Here is a 20,223-nt window from a genome sequence, read left to right as displayed (position 1 = left end):
ACACTGTTCTAGGACCAACAAACCTCTCATGTAGCTTTGCACCATACTGCAAGTCTGGATATGGAGTAAACAATGAATGTATCCTATTAGATGGATTGATTGACAGGGTTAGAACAACAGAACAAGACTATAGACGAACTAACTAAGTTGCGAGTATGAAGTAAGTCTCTTCATTCAACCCTGGCACTGCTAGACGGAGAGCAACCCTTTAAATTTGACTAAAAACACAACAACCATGGCAATTATGTACGCACAGATTACAGTAAAACTAAACAGCTGTTTGGCTGATACCAAACTTGTATGTCACCGCAGTACTTGACTGAGGGCACAGAATCAATCAAATCAAGAACCAGCTAACACGAAATCTGTTTACAGAAACAAAGACACATGCATATTTGCGTAAGCAGCACCACATGCATGCCGAGGTATTTCCCTGTAATGCAATTCTCGAACGCACGACATGAGCCAAGCGAGTGATCAGTCTGCCAGAAGTTCTCCAGGGCAGACCAATTTGGGGATCAGAGCCGAGCGAGCTTTAGATTGGTCTCGGCGGACGTACTGTAATGGGACACATATGCTCCTATACCCCCGAAATCTAGAATAACAGCCTGGAGGAATGGTGCATTCCATGGAACAAAGTCTGGATAACCCACATTCAACAAACACAACACGAGAACAAGGGTAATGATGCTGAAAATTCCTTGCCAAGTACTTTGGAAGCTTTTGTCAGGCCAGTGATCACGACAACTGCAAAAACAACTGAATGGGAGTGTGTCTCACTGAGATGCAGGAAATAAAAAAGGTAGATCCTTAACTAAACACTCTAGGCCTCTTAGGCTATGTTTATATGACAATTATGTAGCTAATGTACATGTAGCAGACAAGTTTTTCCCATGCTGTAGCAAGTGGGACAGAGCCGAGAGCCTTGAGCGTACTAGGCATGGTGGCGTGAGTGCTAACTGCTGACACCTGGACCCGCCACCTGTCTCAAATCTCATGGAAGATCTCTGGATGATAAAAGAAGGGGATACCGCAATGGAAGATGAGAGAGGACCATTTTATGTTTTACTTTCCCTTTCAGTTTGAAGGTATTCCAGCCAACTGAACCCTGCCTGGAATGGGATGGTGTCATTGCTATTATAGACTCTCGTTTCAAAGTGTTTACATGGACATGACAATTCAGCACTTTCGAAAAGTACTACTTTGCAACCCATTTTGAGATTTATGCATTTTCGGTGCCAAAAAATGGTGTTTTGTAAAAGAACAGACAATACACATGAAAACTTTCCAGTTTTTGGCTAAAAACATTGTTGTTTAAATGGCCCCTTAGACTTAAAGTGTTCTGGAATCAATGAAATTTGAATTGTATTAAAACCCCTGGATATAAATGTCACAAAGTTAAACTATCATGAAACTCTGGGGTAGAGGTCTGCATTAGGGACCAGACCAGATTTCTTGCGGCGCGGGAATAACTTTCCGAATAAAGCGCGGGAGCGGTCGGTAACTGATGTATTTTGAACGGGAGCAAGCGTTCTAACAATATCGCTCCCGACTCCCGAAGTGAGCGAGCGAGCACGCGTATGTATGTGTGTGAATGAGAGAGCGTGACGCTGCGTTTAGCTTGTTTGTTGCTGTCTATGTGTGTGCATGTGTGTGAATGAGAGAGAGAGCTTGGTGCTGTGTGTGTGTAAACAAGAGTGTGATGCTGTCTGTGGCACTTGCTTGGTGTTGTGTGTCTATGTGTGTGTGTTTATATAGACAGTTTGTTATAGGCTGTCTGGACCCCGTATAGCTGAGTGGTTTTCAGTTTTCCCATCCAGGTACTGATGAGGCTCTACCCTCCGAAGCTTCATTGAGTAACCGGTCTTGTGCTGCAGAGTGATATGGCTGTGCACATATCAAAGACTATGATGTCTGAACTCAAAGTACTCCAACCATCCAACTTCTTTGAAAGTTAAGCAACCTAAACTGGAACTATCATGAACTATAATGAACATTAACAGTTACAAAGTCTGAACTGGAATTGGTCATCACAGATTATGTTCTCAGAAATGAAATTATCGTTAAAGGTCATGCATTTACTGCAAGATAAGTCATCTCTACAGCTTGCTTGTGCAATATTTATTCCCTGCAGTCCTAAATCGCTTAATCCATATATACCCACTCTTAGTTTTACAGTCTTTTCTAATCCCAATCTGGCACTTCTACCATGCTTTCTCAATATCATCTCTGTTATCCCTAGGGGAGCTTGTTTGTTTGACACACATTAGCAGGGTTTTAAGAAAGATTCTGTCTGTCTCACTATCAACTGTAACACAGATTATAGTGCCAGTAACATCATCATCAACAACAACAACAACCTCCTATGTTTACATCAGTAGTGCTCAAGCCATGTGCTCTGATCTACATTTATACATGCCAGATGTTGCGCAAGACTTTTCCTATGGTTATGCCTGGAAGTCATACACATACTTGCATAAAAACAACTTTAATTTAGACCCCGACAGTAGTCACAAGCTCTACTCTTCCTCTGAGCTTGACTTGTCTCCTCTCGCTTCCTCTTTTCTGCGTTTTCAGAGAGCGGCGGAGCAAAAGCTCTCCAAAAGACTCATGCCGGGCAACAGAAGTGTGGCATTAAACTTGACATCTCCTCCGCACTGTGCAACAAACAGAATTCGTTTCACAACTTAGTTCCTCTACAAAACCTGGATGTGAACCAACTAAAAAAAAAAAAAAAAACTTCTGGGTCTGACTTCCCACTGCTCTCAGCCAAAGATTTACTGCTCCTGGAAACAGTCAAAAGTAGCTCAGATCTGCATTAAAAGCAAACCCCCTGCCAGTAGCCACTTGAAGATGGGTCAAAAACATATGGAAGCAAATAAGCACCATCTCACCATTTTATAAACTCACAGAACTTCAATGGGCTTTAAAGAGGATTACGGGTCATCTGAGATTTGCTGTCTGGTATATTTAGGTTTAGAGACATAAACCCACCCCTCGTAAACTTAACAATCTCTTCTTATGAGCCTGACAGCCCATGATTTGCTGCTAACACATTTATCATTATGTACTTCTACACGAACATTTTTGTTTTTAAATCATCCTTACCCAGTGTCTACACTTTTTCTTTCCAAAAGTTTGAGGGATAAACATGTCTTTGTACTCATATATTTGAATCCTCTAACACTCATCAATGCAAACATGTATTGGTTCGCCATCTTTTATGGCCAGTTTCCACTGAGTGGTATGGTACAGTACGGTTCAGTATGCTTTTATGCCCATTTCCAATGTCAAAGGCTACCAAAAAGCAAACCGTATTGTATCACTTTTTGGATACTCTTTCCAAAAAATAACTAGCACAACAAAAGGGTACCAAAAAGCGAAGCTAAACGTGCAGCTAAACGCTATTGGTTTACAGAGATACCTCACTAGCTTGTCCACAAGCCAGGAGAATGTAAACAAACGAAGCACCATTTTTAAATGCACTGCCGAGACATTACACCATAACAATATATACATATAATAACGAGCCATGGTTTACCCCAAGCTCAAACAAACCTTGCTGTCGTCTTGATGTCCAGTTGCTGTTTACAAGGCCGTCTTAAGCGCAAATGGTTTCACTTTCGAGAACTTGCGTGCGCGTATATATTTGAATATATTATATATGATAATATTGATTATATTATATTTGAGTATATATTTGCCATGTTTAACTATTATCATCGCCTTTTGCACAATTATGTAACTCGGAATGACGGAATTACTTTCTAGCAAGTGGTTACATGTGCTGGTTAAGATTAAAGATGCAGATGAGAAGTTTGCCATATGTTTTATGTTGTTTTTGAACCCAAATAAGGCCTTTTTTCTGTAATTGGTAACATATCGGAAAATGTGAGGGGCTGTACCATTGGTACCCTTTTGGCAAAGAAGATGTAAGCCTGATAAAGGTGACCCATACTGAACCGTACCGTACCACCCAGAGGAAATGAGGCATTAGTAACTTGTTGTTGTTCTTGTTCCATCCGAGTTGCTTTTTGGTTACTGAATCAACAATCTAGTTCAATGTTGACATGTTGTGAAGAAGTGTGCTTTATAAAAAACAATAAAATCGAGATGCGTGCTTTCAATACACACATTGTGCTGCTGGATGAAATTCACATCATGAACATTGTACACTTACCCCAGTGCAAGTGTAAAAACTAAAGTATACTTTGGACTTAAGAAAGTAGATGGATAAAAGATGAGTATCTCTTTGGCTCTCAAGGCCAAAACACTTCAACATCCAAGAAAAGAAAAAAAAAAAAAAACGAGAAAAGCACAACTGCATCATTCCTGCAAGAGGAATGTTGCTCTTGCCAATACAGTACAGCTCCTAGCTCATAGTGGCTTTTGGAAACACCTTATCAGGCTTTCAGAAGCAAAACATTATCAACCAAACTACACACTGGAATGAGAACAGAGCTTCTTAGAATGTACAATGTTAAGTAGTTATGAGATTTTGTATAGTACAAAATGCAATATTAGGTTTCTTGAATGTTAATTGACATCTCTGAAATGTACTTAGGCATGGGCCGTTATACGATTCAGATGGTATGATAACCTTGAATTTAAATATCACCCTTTCAAGGTATTGTGATTACTGCTCTAAAATAAGTTATTTTTAAATGTCAGGGTAAAAAAAAAAAACATTTTCACCCCACTGAATTTTATTTTAGGAAACATTGCTAATATTTTGGAGCAGTAAACATGTCAGGGGAAATATTTAAAATAAATCACTGACTTCTGATGTCTTCATTGATTTCCAAAACACAGATTTCTTTACAACACATTAAAAAAAACCTTACACATACCTTAGGAACGGTGTATCAGAAAATTTTAGTGGTTTTAAAACCTTGACTTTCCCAAACCGCGGTAAACCTTGAAACCAGTTATCATCCCATCCCTAGATGCACTCCCATTTTAAATTCCATTTTATAAATTAAATAAGTAAAACCTCTAGAACATCTAATGCAGGCAAAATGACACTTGGAACACTTATATAGTACCCACGATAAATATTCATGCTCTTACCTTTAGGTGCAGTAGGCGAGAAAAGCTTCTCTGATCCTACATCGGATGCCTGCAAAACAGAAAAGAAACACAGTTAGACAATGTTCAAGAAATGAAGCTTTTTTGAGGGTAAACACAGCGCCATTGGGCCACAAAACCCTATAACCAACAACTACTTACAAACAAACAAAGCCAACATAGACAATACAGTAAAACATTGTGCAAAAGTAGAGCCAGCTTGTGCAATTTTCCACATCCCTACACTTAATGATTCGACAAAAGCGCAGTGATGGATGGTGACATCACAAATCCTATCCGCAGATTAGAATGGGGGGAAAGTAATCTTCCGACAAAGTGACTTAAGTGCTATGCAGACTAAACATGAGTGTGCTTTTCCTTCCTCTCCATGTACCCAGAGCGTGTAGTTTCTGGCAAGCGGCGAGAAAAAGAAAACATGCCATGCTCTTACAAAAACACACAGTCATTGACAGACAGGACATGGGGCTCTTAACGAAGAGAAAGAACTCTTAAATTCTTCACACACTATACACAGGGGTAGCAAAGAATGCCAGTGCACACATTCCGGCTGTTTCTATGAACAGAGCAGTCTATCACTACATACCGCACACTATGGACTGAATTCAGAGAGAGAGAGAGAGAAGTTGTGTTAAGTTTGTGGTTCCATCCATCCATCCACTGTAGATCCATTCATCCACGATCTATTCATCCATCTGTTGCCTTTATCCATTCACCTTGTTACAGGTGTACTCACTTCTACTAAACCTCCATCTATCCTTCCTTCTCAATAATCCATCCATCCATCCACTGTAGATCTTTCCATCCACCATCTATTCATCCATATCCTGCCTTTTTTCATTCACCAATCTATTGCTTCATGTGTATTCACTTCTATTAAACCTCCATCTATCCTTCCTTTTCCATAATCCATCCATCCATCCATCCATCCAACTAGCATAAATTGAATAGTAAATGGTGATCTGAACTTTTAATTGGTAATATTATTTTACTGCTGATTTGCATTTAACACAACTAAAATAACCCTCTGTAAATAGTTGTATATATTTAACCAGCATTAAAATAAATACCTACATTAATAAATAAAATGTATTAGGCTTTAAATTAATATTAAGCTATTTTAAAAGGTCCATATTATTGCTTTTGATTTAGATTTATATGCATCCAAGGTCAGAATCCTATCATTTCTGTAATTTAGGTGCACCAATTTTTAAAACATTACAACAAACACATTGACAGTTGACCTTCTTTAACCATCTTTATCCTGCATTAAACATGTTGTGGAATGTTGTTATCTGTATCACAATGCTAAATATCAACTAAAAGGTAAAAAAAAAAAAAAAAAAAAAGAGTAAATAAAAAAAAAAAACATTTATTGTAAAAAGGCATAGCTCAGCTGAAAATGAAATGTTACTATTTAGTCTATATACTCTATACCAGGGACTCTCAAAGTCCAGACTCTGGACCGTGGGGGTATTTAATCCAGACCTAACTCCATTACGTATTGCAAGACCATGCATTAAGGATTTAACTTGTGGACTTCCTTCATTGATAAATGCATAAATCTTGTAAATTCATTCATTCATTCATATTCTTTTTGGCTTAGTCCCTTTATTAATCCGTGGGGTCGCCACAGCGGAATAAACTGCCAGCTTACCCAGCACGTTTCACGCAGCGGATGCCCTTCCAGCCGCAACCCATCTCTGGGAAACATCCATACACACCCATTCATACTTGTACACTACGGACAATTTAGCCTACCCGATTCACCTGTACTGCATGTCTTTGGGCTGTGGGGGAAACCGGAGCCCCCGGAGGAAACCCACGCATACGCAGGGAGAACCTACAAACTCCACACAGAAATGCCAACTGACCCAGCAGAGGCTTGAACCAGCGACCTACTTGCTGTGAGGCGACAGCACTACCTACTGCGCCACTGCGTCGCCAACCTTGTAAATCAACAGTTTAATTATTTGTGTTTTTGTAAAAAAAAAAAAAAAAAAAAAAAAGGATTCAGGCCAAGATAAAAATCAAATCAAAATATTCAAAGTTTTCCTACGTGACTCAGATTGATCATACGAGGCTTCGCGTGATCTAACAGGTGAATCACACGCGCACCTGCTTTAACGTACCGCAGCAAAGTGATCATTTGAATGTATAAAGAAGACGGTCTTGCAGAAAAAAAAAACATACTAAAAAATAGACAATTCAAAGTTGAATGGGCAGATAAGTATGCGTTTATGTTGCCACAAGCCAGCACAAAGCCATTCTGCTTGATTTGTAAAGAAACAATTGGAGTTGTAAAGAGTGCAATTGTGATGCGTCACTACCAAACGAAACATGGCCAATTTTGAATGCCAGTCTCCACAAAATATAGATATAAGGACCGCAAAACTATTACACCTACAGTTTTTACTACACACCTTTTTGTATTTTTCAGCTTTTTTTGGAGACAGGTGCCATGATTTTTAATGCTCACTTCTAAACCTACTCCTCACATTGACACCACTAGCTCTATTGAGTGCATTGTGTCTGACGTTGCATCTCTGAGATATGCAGTATTGTACAAAAATGCACTTATGTTAGTGGATTTGCCACATTTGCATTGCATTTAATGTGTTTTGAATGCGAATGCCACTTTATTAAAGGAAAGATAAATAGTGTTGACTTGTTTATAATAAACATCCATGACATGCATCACAAGTTACGTAATTTCAATTATTCCAGATCTTTGACCTTAGTATAAATTCAGGTTTGGACTTTTTAATGTAGACATTGAGAACCCCTGGTTTATACACTCTATAATTTTATTTTAAAAAGCTGAAAACCATTGACTTTCAAAGTACTATGGAAGTCAATATTTACAGATTCTCAGCTTTCTTCAAAAAAAAACTTTTTTTTTTTTTGTTCAGCAGTCTAATTTGTAACCAGACAAGGCTAAGTAAATGAATTTTCAGTTTTGGATGAACTATCCCTGTAGTGCACTAATTTCTTATGCAAACGGACAACAGTGAATCTTGCGTAGCCCAACGTTCTAGCTCCATTAATAACTTGCTCTTTATAATGTGTACTCAGTCTAATATGCGAAACCTCCGGTGAGACCACACCCACGACGTGGCATAATTTGGGAGACCTCCGCTGACGTGAATCCTGGACTCCATTAATAAAGAGCTCTATTTCAGCCCCATAATTCACCACGTCAGGGGACTAATTTTTCAGCAAGCAGGCTTTTTCGCTACACAAGCGCTCTCTGTGTCTGGAGCGCTGGAACACTTTAACTCACACACCCGTAGGATTACATGAAAGAAAAGAGGTTCAGATGAAACTGGGCCCGTAGCATATGCAGAAAGCGTCTGGTTTGGGCGAAGACTGTCGTTAACGTTCGTTCATGCCTTTAATGTAGAAACGACTTTCAATACAATGATCCGTCTATGAAAGGTATTCTTATGAGAGCTTAACACAAGAAAGAAACTACTAGAGCGTAAAGAGAGAGAGAAAAAGAGAAATTTATGGCGGCTCCGTTTCAGTGTTTGTATTTTTTGCCAGCGAGCTGTTCTTTAAACTGTGTCCCTATAGGCCGGAGGTCAAAAGTCACTCATAACAAATTCTCCGCACTTGATGCAGGAGGCCCGGATGGTGATTAAAGGACAGGGTGATCGAAATGAGCAGGAAAGGAGAATAGAGAGCGAGAGAGAGAAAACAAAGCAAAGACCCTGGCCTGCTGAAGGAAGCAGAGGGGCTATAACCATTTCAAAACGGAGGAAATTGAAGCCACATTGCTGGGAGCCAAACAGCGTTGGCGGGGCCACAGGAGGCCTGACCCGAGAGGACGTGTGATACTGGATCTGGAGGCAGAGAGGCCGGGTCTGGGACTCTGAGATACCAAAACAGCCCTCAGTTCACTTCTCCCATTGCACTCATTAATAACTACGGGCTATGATGCAGCCTGCTCTGGACCACAACCAGACTCTCACAGGAGTCACTGAGGAAAAACACAGAGATGGACGGCCAGAAGGGAGGGAGGGAGGGAGTTGGGAAAATAAAAAAAGGTCACGGTCATGTGTTGAGACCTGCTGCCTACAGCTGTAAAGTGCCACTGAAAGAAGGAACGGGAAAGGGAAGATTCATTCCAGTCAAAGGGTGCTAAGCTGTAAAAATAAACAATCACGACAGTCGGTTGAGTGAGCGCAGACTACACCAAACAACTGAGCATTTTACTGCTTCTTCTGATGCTGGATAACAAGACTGATTTTACAAGCTGGACAAAGCTGAATGGATAAAAAAAAGAGAAGGAAAATTATTTTTTATGCAGTTTGGTTGTGCATTTACATCCTTGAAAATCAACTTAACATGGCCTATAGGAGCAACTTTTTTATGTGGTCTATAGACCATTTTGAGGGATGTAAACAAAAACAATGGTCCCAAAGTATTTCCTGTTTTACATTTTTAATTTCTATAGCCTCCGAGAATCCTAAAAGAGCCACATATTGATAAATAATGCTATGATAGCTGTATTAATGTTAAGTTATGATTGAGTTGCCTCTGGTTACAGTTATGAAATAGTTTGATAACAAGCAGGAAATGTGGGCCAACAACATGACCACATTGAAATGGTTTATAGCAGAGATGCCCAAACTAGGGCCAGCGTGTTAACCTTTGATTTAGCCCACCATCCTATCTGAGAAGAGAGTGATGGGAGGGTTGGAGGTGAATGCCTTTAACTGAGATCATCATTTCTAATATAACATAGTCTTTTTTGGTTGACTTAAATTCCAAAACTTGAAACTAAAATTAAATGTTTCAATTAAATGTAAGTTAATTACATTTTCAAAAATGTAAATACCACCACTCTGCAAGCAGAGAACAAGGCAAAAGACAAGATCAAATCAAGTCAAAAACAGGTGCAGCTTGACTCGTGTATTTGGCATTGAACTCTATTCTGTTAGAAATGGGATTGTTTTTGTTTTGCTATAAATTTATTATAAAACATACTGCATTAGTTAATATAAAAGCAATGATCTGTAGTTATTTTTTTAAATATTATAAATTACTCGTGGCACTTTTATTGTAATATAGTTTGGTAAATTTACCTTCAGCCCACAATCAAGTTAGTTTTTCGTCCCTTTATAAGAAAAGGATTGGGCACCCCTGGTCTATAAGCACAAGTCAGTATTTGTCAACCAAAACATCATTGGCAGACTAAAGATTGGTGCACATGGGTTTGAGCGATTGAAAGGTTTTTTGGCATACATATGCCCAGATGATTTTAGCTCACTATCTGATGTTACTTAAAAAAAAATACCCCAGTACACAAGTTAGCGATGACCAACGTAATGCTTCTGACACTCATTTGTTGCACCATCTCACATTTCCTTGCGTGCTTATCTTGCAAGTTTTTGCAATTCTGTTTAACATCCACCACTTAAGCTCACAAACAACTAGTCAAATTGTAAAACCATTGAAACTCACTCAACTCGCTCAGCTAGACCTATTTACTATTTTACTGTAACTTCAGCATATAAAAGCAGGTGTACAAAATGTCAATCTCATTGCCAATCTCGAGTTTTTTTCCTTTACTTCGGACAATTGGTGAAGTTTGTTCCTCGCCACTGACTTGCTTGGTTTGGGATTTATGGAGCTGCACATTGATGGATTTGCTCATCAGTGTTTAGACGTTCAGCAGGGAAACCTAAACTAAACTGAACTTCAACTTTCACTTTACTAGAACTTCTATATTAAGTTGCTTTGGCAGAATCTACGTTAGGGCACTATAGAAATAAACATGAATTGAATTGGTTGACCAGATTTTAATGCAACAGATCAAACCAAAAAAACTAGTGCGTTTTATACTCCTTTACATCTAGTGTTTGTGTGTTAATATTCACACTCACATTGGCGCCCTTTGTTTAGTCATAAAGTGTTAAACTTTGGTGAAAAATGCTTGCAAAAACTATGCCTTTGTAACCCCTCCGGTCTTTAACCACCCAACCCTCTCCGAGCTGGTATCAAACCGGCGACCTTCCGCATGGGAGTCGGTTGCTCTAACAAGGAGGCTAAAGACCATGGCCTCTAGCATCTGTCGCCAGAGCACCTTTTAGAGGTCAGAGGAGTGAGGTTTACCTGCACAGCACTTACTAGCTGGCCTCCGTTACACTCACCCCCCTAAACCTCACTCCCATCCGGGTCACGGCACCAATGTAACCCCTCCGGTCTTTAACCACCCAACCCTCTCCGAGCTGGTATCAAACCGGCGACCTTCCGCATGGGAGTCGGTTGCTCTAACAAGGAGGCTAAAGACCATGGCCTCTAGCATCTGTCGCCAGAGCACCTTTTAGAGGTTAGAGGAGTGAGGTTTACCTGCACAGCACTTACTAGCTGGCCTCCGTTACACTCACCCCCCTAAACCTCACTCCCATCCGGGTCACGGCACCAATGTAACCCCTCCGGTCTTTAACCACCCAACCCTCTCCGAGCTGGTATCAAACCGGCGACCTTCCGCATGGGAGTCGGTTGCTCTAACAAGGAGGCTAAAGACCATGGCCTCTAGCATCTGTCGCCAGAGCACCTTTTAGAGGTCAGAGGAGTGAGGTTTACCTGCACAGCACTTACTAGCTGGCCTCCGTTACACCTTAAAGCACAATATGTGAGCTGGTAATGGCAAGTAGTGTTTCTTTACAAAGTGACATCAGCAACAAAGATATTTTGTCATTTTTGTCAATCCATGTGATCAGGGATTGCTTTGATAAAAATTTATAACATGGAATTATAGTATATTTAGTTACACGTTCAAAAGTCTGGTTTGTAAGATTCTCAAAATGTTTTATTCTCAGCAAAGCTCCATTTAAAAAAATGAAATAATACAAGATTGCGATTATAATTATTACACTTTAAAATACAAATAGTACATTGTAAATATATATATATATATTAAAAAATATCATCGCGATGGCAATGTTGAAATTTCTGTATCTTCTGAATCATGATGAATATTGAAAATTATTCTGGTTTATCAGAGTTCTGATACTTTAAAAAAGGTCTTCGAAGAATACAGTACGTTTTTTTTTTTTTATAAACATCACTTCTGATTAATGTAAAGTGTCCTTTAACACATGATACACAGTAAAACTGTACAAAGCCCAGCAACATATATTCTTGAATAAACCACTAAAATCCATCACAGAACCAGCAAATTGCTTATTTCCTCCCCGCTCCTCCCTCCTCACGCCTCTCTGTTCACCTCTGACACCTGCGGGTTCAGAGCCAAGAGAGGGTGGCACAGCGGAGCCTTTAGAGAGAGGGAGAGAGAGAGAGAGAGAGGTGTGGCACTGGAGCAATGTCATGCTGCCAGCGGCGGGCAGGATGGCCAGATGGCATCAATTATCAGAGAGAGAGAAAGAGAGAGAAAAAGGGTCAAGCTGGTCTGAAGATCTCTGCCACACAGTCCTCTGATTAACCTGACAACAATGCCATGACCTCTTCTACAAAACACTGATTTCAGCATGTGGATCAGGCCCGTTTTATCATTGCCGCTCAAACTCCTCCTCGGTTTTCCTCTGGCCCATCAGCAATCATTCCTCACTCATCTTTTCTCTCTTTTCTAATGGCAGGATGTTGTCCAGAACCTCGCAGGCTTCTATTTTCTCTCTGTTTATGTAACATCATGTTGAAAAGGGTTCAGCAAAGGGCTGATAAACATCTCAGTCATCACCCTCTTAAAAACCCACATCAACCTCAACATTTTGCTTCTGTTTTTTTTTACTGAAATGAATGTGGACTGTGGATAAGATACTGTTATACAATACATTATGTGAATACTTGCATTGTGTAAGTGTTTGACTCTTCTTGACTGTGTGGTTGACAAATGGTCAGTAAAAAGGTTTTTTTGTAAGAGAATTGTGAAAGAAAAATAGATATATTTATGTGTTTTTTGTATGATGTTTGAGAAGATATAAAGGTTCAGTCATATGTTCTTGAATGGGTCCTCCAACTAATTAAAGTTTTTAGTGGAATTGATTGACTTAAAATGAGCATATACAGTAGTTTCACAAGAGTAGACATGGTTTTCAGTGACAAAATATATTAAGTTGTCATGTTCCTAGAAATATTCAGATGGAAAATAATACTATTGCCTTTTTCTAAAATAGCAACTTGATGCCTGATGCATTTATTAATAAATTTTACATTTATTTATTTATTTATTTTTTTACTTTGAAAGCATTAATTGACCTTTATAAATGAGTCACATCATAGGACGGTTTTGAGATTTGGCTCAAAAAATATAAAACCCAAAAAAAAAAAAAAAAAGAACACAACAGATTTTATAAAGATCCATGGAATCCATGTAACCATTAATTAAATGATGACATTGCTATTTATATATTTATTTTTGACATGTGTGAAAATCCAGCATAATGATGCCAACCACCATATTTATTATATGGTTTGGTCTGTAGACAATAACAAAATATAAAGCTTAAAGGGGCTAATAATGTTGACCTTAAAATGTTTATTAAAAAATTAAAAACTTTTATTCACAGACATACTGTGAAAATTTCCTTGCTCTATTAAACATTAATTGGGAAATATAATTTCAATTATATATATATATATATATAAAAAAAGAGTAATCAGCTATAGATCACATATGGCTGCGGCTAAGTTAATGAGAATTTTTCATGTTATTTATGAAACTTTCCATTTATTGTATTTTATTAACATCTAACCCTAACACAACCCTAAACCCAACCATCACAGTAATGTAAAAACAGATCTGGATCTGAAGTCTGAATGATTACGTCCTGCTGAGCCTATACTAGTAGACGCAGAAGGCACCTACTGGCTCATATCTAACTGCAGATAACGCCGATTCAATTCGAGTGATTACATTTGAATCAGCAGTTCAAATGTGCATCTGCATACAATACAATAAAAATGAATAACATTATTAAATTGAATTTATTTTGTATAATATTTTAGATAATTGATTTGCTCATATCTGAGATTTAAAGGAACGACCGACTATGTATGTACGTAAATGTATTGCTGCGTCCAAAATTGCCTTACTACTCTGTAGGTACTGCATTTGAATGTAAATGTTCTACTCGGCCATTAGAAAAGTATGTTCTGAACAGTCTGAATGGAAGTAGTATGAATGGAACTCGAACATACTACATCCGCCATTTTGTCATCATAATGTGACCTCACATGCGTCGCTTCACTCGCATTCATGAAATCTCTGGCGGTGCATCATGGGATAGCATAGTGACCATTCGATGCGCACTTCAGAATCTCGCTGGTAGTAGTAGGGCTCACAGATACTTTCACATACTGTTCTATAAATTCCATGCCCGGATTGGCTAATCGGGAGGACCGGGAGAATTCCCGGTGGGCCAGTCTGTTTTTTGGCCGCGAGGACCGGTGTCCCTAGCTCCAGAATCTGTTGCTCTCAGCAGTCAAACATTTTACATTAATGTATTTATTTACTTGGCCACAGTCTTCTTATTCAATATTTCACTGCAGCTCTGCTCTTTTTATTTATTTTCTCGCAGCCTCGTGTCCAAGATGCAGCCTGCAGGTTAATGATCATATAACTGTTGTGGTCGAGTGGTTAGCATGTTAGGTTTTGACGCCACCGACCTGGGTTTGATCCTCGTCTTAGGTATTTATTTGATTTTTTTTTTTCATTTTTATTGTTAAGACATATAATACTGTTAGGGTTATTGAACATTTGAAGTTCTAAACCAGCTGTTTTCTCAAAAAAAAAAGACGTGATAGTGTAATTAGAAACTGAACTGGAAATGACTTTATTTTAATATTGTCAGTCGTGAACTGAGGTGGGCCGGTCTGAGGCTTGAAACTCCAGGGCTGAAAAGGAGTCCCACTCCGGCCCTGATAAATTCAGACATGCTACTCGGCTCGCATACTGTTTTTAGTGTACTATTTAGTTTGGAAGTATGCAATTTGGGATGCAGCTTATTTGTGTATCTGTACATGCGTGTCATCCTAGAAATAATGAGTAAAATCCTCTAATAAGCAGAAGACTTGCTAATGTTCTCTTTTTTCCCCTCCATGAGTGGAGTCTAGGAAAACACCTGAATTTTCAGTGATCTCAAACGCTGCTTTCTAGTTCCCCAGGACTACGTTTGCCCGCCGCTGTGCCCATGCAGTCATCCAGGCATACAAGCTCCTGCTAATGAAACTCCAAATTAATTATCTTCCCCGTGTTTGTCCTTCTCTCTCTCCATCTCTCTCTCTCTCCTCCTCTCGCTGCTCTGCTTAATGACCTCCTACATCCTCGTTTATCATGAGCGGCGCTACATCTCCCCCCCTCGCTCTCCTGCTATCAGCCGCACCGCACACACACCGCCTCCAGTCCAACAGGTGTGTGTGTGAGAGTGATTACAGCACGCATACACACACACACGCACACACACACTCCCACACCAGCGCATTAGACATGCATCTGCACCTAAAGCATCATTAAGATGATAATGTATTCCACTGGGTGACCGTGCAAAATGCAGTCCTACCCACAAGTCTGTGCTGCTCGCCGCGAGCGCCTCTTTCCACGTCAGCTGTGATTGGCTGAAGCTGGAGAACGACTTATCCGCTGAACTCTCGCTTGGCAACAACACGATGAGAAGCTGATGCTTTGTGTGTGTGGTAATTCTGTCATATCAAAACTGCATCAAATATATATTTTAATATTAAAACTACAAAACAAATATTAACAATTCTATAATCAGGAAAAATACCCATTATTAAATATTATTCATCACATTTGTTGTTTATTTTTTATTTTATGCTTTAACTATTGAAACAAACTTTAAAACCGTTTAGTTTTTTTCATTATTTCAGTTTTTTTAAACGAACATTCAGCTAGAATTACATTATATTATACAAAATACAAAATATTAAAATATAATAATATGAAGATCATAAAGGTTTGGAACCAATTGGGAGTAAGGCTACACAAAATATTGTTTCAGCGTTGATATCGCAATGTGATCATTCGCAATAGTCACATCGCAGGATTTGCGATGCCAAGTCTGTATTATAATCAGGGCTTGACATTAACTTTTTTTTGATCCCCAGCCACTAGTTTACCAACATTACTAGCCACAATTTTATTGTTGTGAATATATATTTTATACACATAAATATGACTTTGAAACACTAAAATTACTTGATTTATATTTTGTGTTATGTCCACATGCCTCCTCGTTCTTTTCCCTTATCACGTGACGTGTATAAGCTTGCATAATAATCTTGAGCAAATGGGTCAGGGTTTCATAATATTACAATTAGTTTTATTTCACCATTTTAATTTACCAAATGTATGTCTGACCACACCAAACATAAATAATTAATTATTTCTTAGTCACAAATTTTAAAAGCGTCAAAACAAGCAAAATATAGCAGTATACTATGCTTTTTATTTAACAAAACAAATGCACAGTAATCTGTCCTGGCTATCTGTCCTACCAGATCACCAGTTAACTACACATAAATGGGGAGGTAATCTTCCATTTAAGCAATGTTATTGTAAAAAAATGATTGTTAAACCATAGTAATGCAAAAGAAAGCAAGAAAAACTGTGCGTGATAAAGGAATGATCACACACACACAAGGTTAACATTAGACCCAATAATAACCTGTAAAAAAATGGTCAAAGCGAAAGCAACCGGTGCTGCTTAGAAGAAGACAAATCTGGTGCTCCAAGACTGTGGGTGCATGTTTATCCCTTTTTGTCTAGTCTGTTTTGAAAGAGAACCGACACATCAGTTGTGTTTCTAGGCACGGTTGCTTCATGCAAAGAAACTGGAGAGACATGTATTTTTATTTCAGTCGTGCACATCATATCAGCTGTTAGCGCAAGTGATCATCGTCTTAATTGGTATTCACCTGCTTTCTACAGCTCGTGCGAGCGCAATTATTTTTGTCAGTCGTGTTGCATCTCAATTCTAAGATCGCATACATATTGGGTTATCTTTATTGTCGAACCCTGCTTTTAAGAATTATTATCTGGGAAAATTATTTTCAATCAGTTAATGTCAAGTCCTGATTATAATGTATCATTTGCATGCGTTTTGAGAAATTATACAGTTTGTAATTTCAATAACGATTAATTTTGTTGATTAATTTGACTTTTTGTTATTCAGTTACAAAACATGAATATTGTTTGACTCAGAAAACGCTGTTTGTTTTAATAGTAACTTTCTTAATTGTGTGCTTTTAATTTATTTATTAGATTTTCTGGTGATTTAACTCCCTCTCCAAAACCATCCCATTTGATCTAAAGATATGACTTGTTTGAATTTCACAATCTGATTTTCTAATTTTAAATTTTAGAAAATTGAATTTGATGTTCTGATTTTCTTCATCTTAAAAATTTGAAACTGTATTTTTACAAACTGGATAGGGTGAGGTTGAGCCCTATATGTGCTCGTGCCTGCTGCAGTCTATGAATTCAGAACACCAAAAACATGTTTGAAGTTTGTTTGAAGTTTGAAAATAGGTCTATATAAATTTCAGATGTTCAATATTCAAGTTATGAATTTCAAATTCAAAATTAAGCAATTCAAAAAATTTTTACGGCATATAAAAATTCAGATTTATTCATCTACAATTGTCAATAATTCAAATTAACACAATCCCAGTTCAGATTGTTTTGGCATATTATTAGCTCCATATATGTTCAACAGACAAAAGTTGGTGCTCATAAAGGTTTGGAACCACTTGAGCGTGTGTAAATGTTAAATAAATATTTTTTTTTTTTGGTGAACTATCCATTTAAATAACTTAGGGTTATGTGTGTGGTAATTTTGTTTTGTTAACATGTTATTAAAATTAATATAAAATATTATAACATTTAACTAAATTAATACTCTTACATTATACTTTTATATATTATTAAGCAAATATTGTTATTATTACTCTTAATACTAATACATTTGAAATATTATAACGCTACTAAAGCTATTACTACTAATAACAATGTATTACTGCTATTATTATTATTTTTATATGTTTATACTTTATTTTAATCTTGAACTATTCAAACAAATTTGCAAATCCCATTTTTTTTTTAAATGTTTCAGCTATTCTGAGACACTATATATATATATATATATATATATATATATATATATATATATATATATATATATATATATATATATATATATATATATATATATATATAATTACATTAGATTAGACTCCTATAATGAAAATCAATGGCTCCTCTCTTCAGAAGATCTTTATGTTCAACAGAAAAAGTTGGTATTAATAAAGGTTTGAAAGTACTTGGAAGTGTGTAAATGTTAAAAATAATTTTTCTTTTTTGTGCGAACTATCCCTTTAAATAACAAAAATAAAACAGAACACAGATGATTTTATTAAGGTTACACACTCTGAGAAGCTAAAACAGGATCACAGCGCAGCTCCTGAGGTTTGAATATCTAAAAATCGCCTGCAGTTCTTGCGATCGTGCTCCTCTAATTCACCCTTCCTTTCGCAGTTACTTCATTTACATTTCAACCCATTCTACTCGCGCTCATCTCTCTTCATTTATCTTTCTCTAGTAATCTTCCTTATCCAATGTCTTCCTTTATTCCATCTTTCTCGCTATAATTTAATCTCTTTTGCTCACACATTTTTCTATTTTTTTTTTTTTTCATTTTTGCAATCGTTTCCCCCTGCTTTGAGCATTCACAGACTGTTAACACAGAAGCCAGTTGGTGCAAAATACAAATGAGAAGCTATCTAGAGTTCACAGGAGAAAAAGAGAGGATATTATGGGGGGTAGTAACGCTGTAACCAAAAAAAAATGACACAGGGTCACAAATCAGTTTCTAGAGCCCAAAACATGGGCAGTAATAAACACACCATCAGAAACAAGGTAAAAACAAAAAGAAATCTGTGTTTCAAAATGAACTACAGATCACTGGTATATAACAGTGCATTCCGACAGTATTTATATTACTTTACTGTTTCCACAGATTTTTTTTGTTATAGCCTTATTCCAAAATAGACTCAATTCATTTATTTCCTCAAAATTCTACACACAATACCTCATAATGACAATGAGAAAAAAGATTTTTTTAAATTGTTGCAAATTTATTAAAATTAAAAACCTGAAAAGTCACATGTACATAAGTATTCAAAGCCTTAGCTCAATACTTTGTTGATGCACCTTTGGCAGCAATGTACCATGTATTTCTGAATATGATGCCACAAGCTTGGCACACCTGTCTTTGGGAATTTTTGCCCATTCCTCATCGCAATACCTCTCAAGCTCTATCAGGTTGGATGGGAAGCGACGGTATACAGCCATTTTTAGATTTCTCCAGAGATGTTCAATAGGATTTAAGTCTGGGCTCTGGCTGGGCCACTCAAGGGCATTCACAGAGTAATCGTGTAGCCCAGGGGTGTCAAACTCAATTCCTGGAGGGCCAAAGCCCTGCACAGTTTAGTTCCAACCCTGCTCCAACACACTTACCTGTAGGTTTCAAACAAGCCTGAAGGACTCAATTAGTTTGATCAGGTGTGTATAATTAGGTTTGGAACTAAACTGTGCAAAGCTGTTCCCTTTTGGAACAGAGTTTGACACCTGTGGTGTAGCCACTTCATTGATATTTTGGTGGTGTGCTTTGGGTCATTGTCCTGCTGGAAGATAACCGTCTGAGGTCAGGAGCACTCTGAAGCAGGTTTTCATTCAGGATGTCTCTGTACATTGCTGCATTCATCTTTCCCTCTATCCTGACTAGTCTTCCAGTTCCTGCTGCTAAAAAACATTGCCACAGCACGATGCTGCCACCACCATGCTTCACTGTAAATGGCATTACCCCAGTGATGAGTGGTCCCTGGTTTTATCCAAACGTAACGCCTGGCATTCACTCCAAAGAGTTCAATTTTAGTCTCATCAGACCAGAGAATTTCGTTTTTTACTATCACCTCCCTGACTAAGGCCTAAGGAACTTTCGGAGGAACAGAAAGTTTTCTGTAACCTTCCCAAGCCTTGTGCCTCAAGACAATCCTTTCTCAGAGGTCTACAGACAATTCCTTTGTCTTCATGCTTGGTTTGTGCTTTGACATGCACTGTCAACCCTGGGTCCTTATATAGACAGGTGTATG

At 38.0% G+C, this 20,223-nt stretch overlaps 1 protein-coding gene across 50 annotated transcripts in view; it reads right to left on the bottom strand.

Annotated features, from left to right (window-relative positions):
- Window positions 1-20,223, bottom strand: part of fbrsl1 (fibrosin-like 1) — a 571,252-nt gene that overhangs the window by 69,817 nt on the left and 481,212 nt on the right. For all 50 annotated transcript variants that reach the window (NM_001443006.1, XM_087252062.1, NM_001443007.1 and 47 more), the window contains 1 exon segment: window positions 5,071-5,119. In NM_001443006.1, the coding sequence (NP_001429935.1) occupies window positions 5,071-5,119 (49 nt within the window).

Source organism: Danio rerio, chromosome 5 (genome assembly GCF_052040795.2).
Source record: "Danio rerio strain M-AB ecotype USA chromosome 5, GRCz13ab, whole genome shotgun sequence".
Classification (NCBI taxonomy): domain Eukaryota; kingdom Metazoa; phylum Chordata; class Actinopteri; order Cypriniformes; family Danionidae; genus Danio; species Danio rerio.
This window is presented reverse-complemented; position numbering and strand designations above follow the sequence as displayed.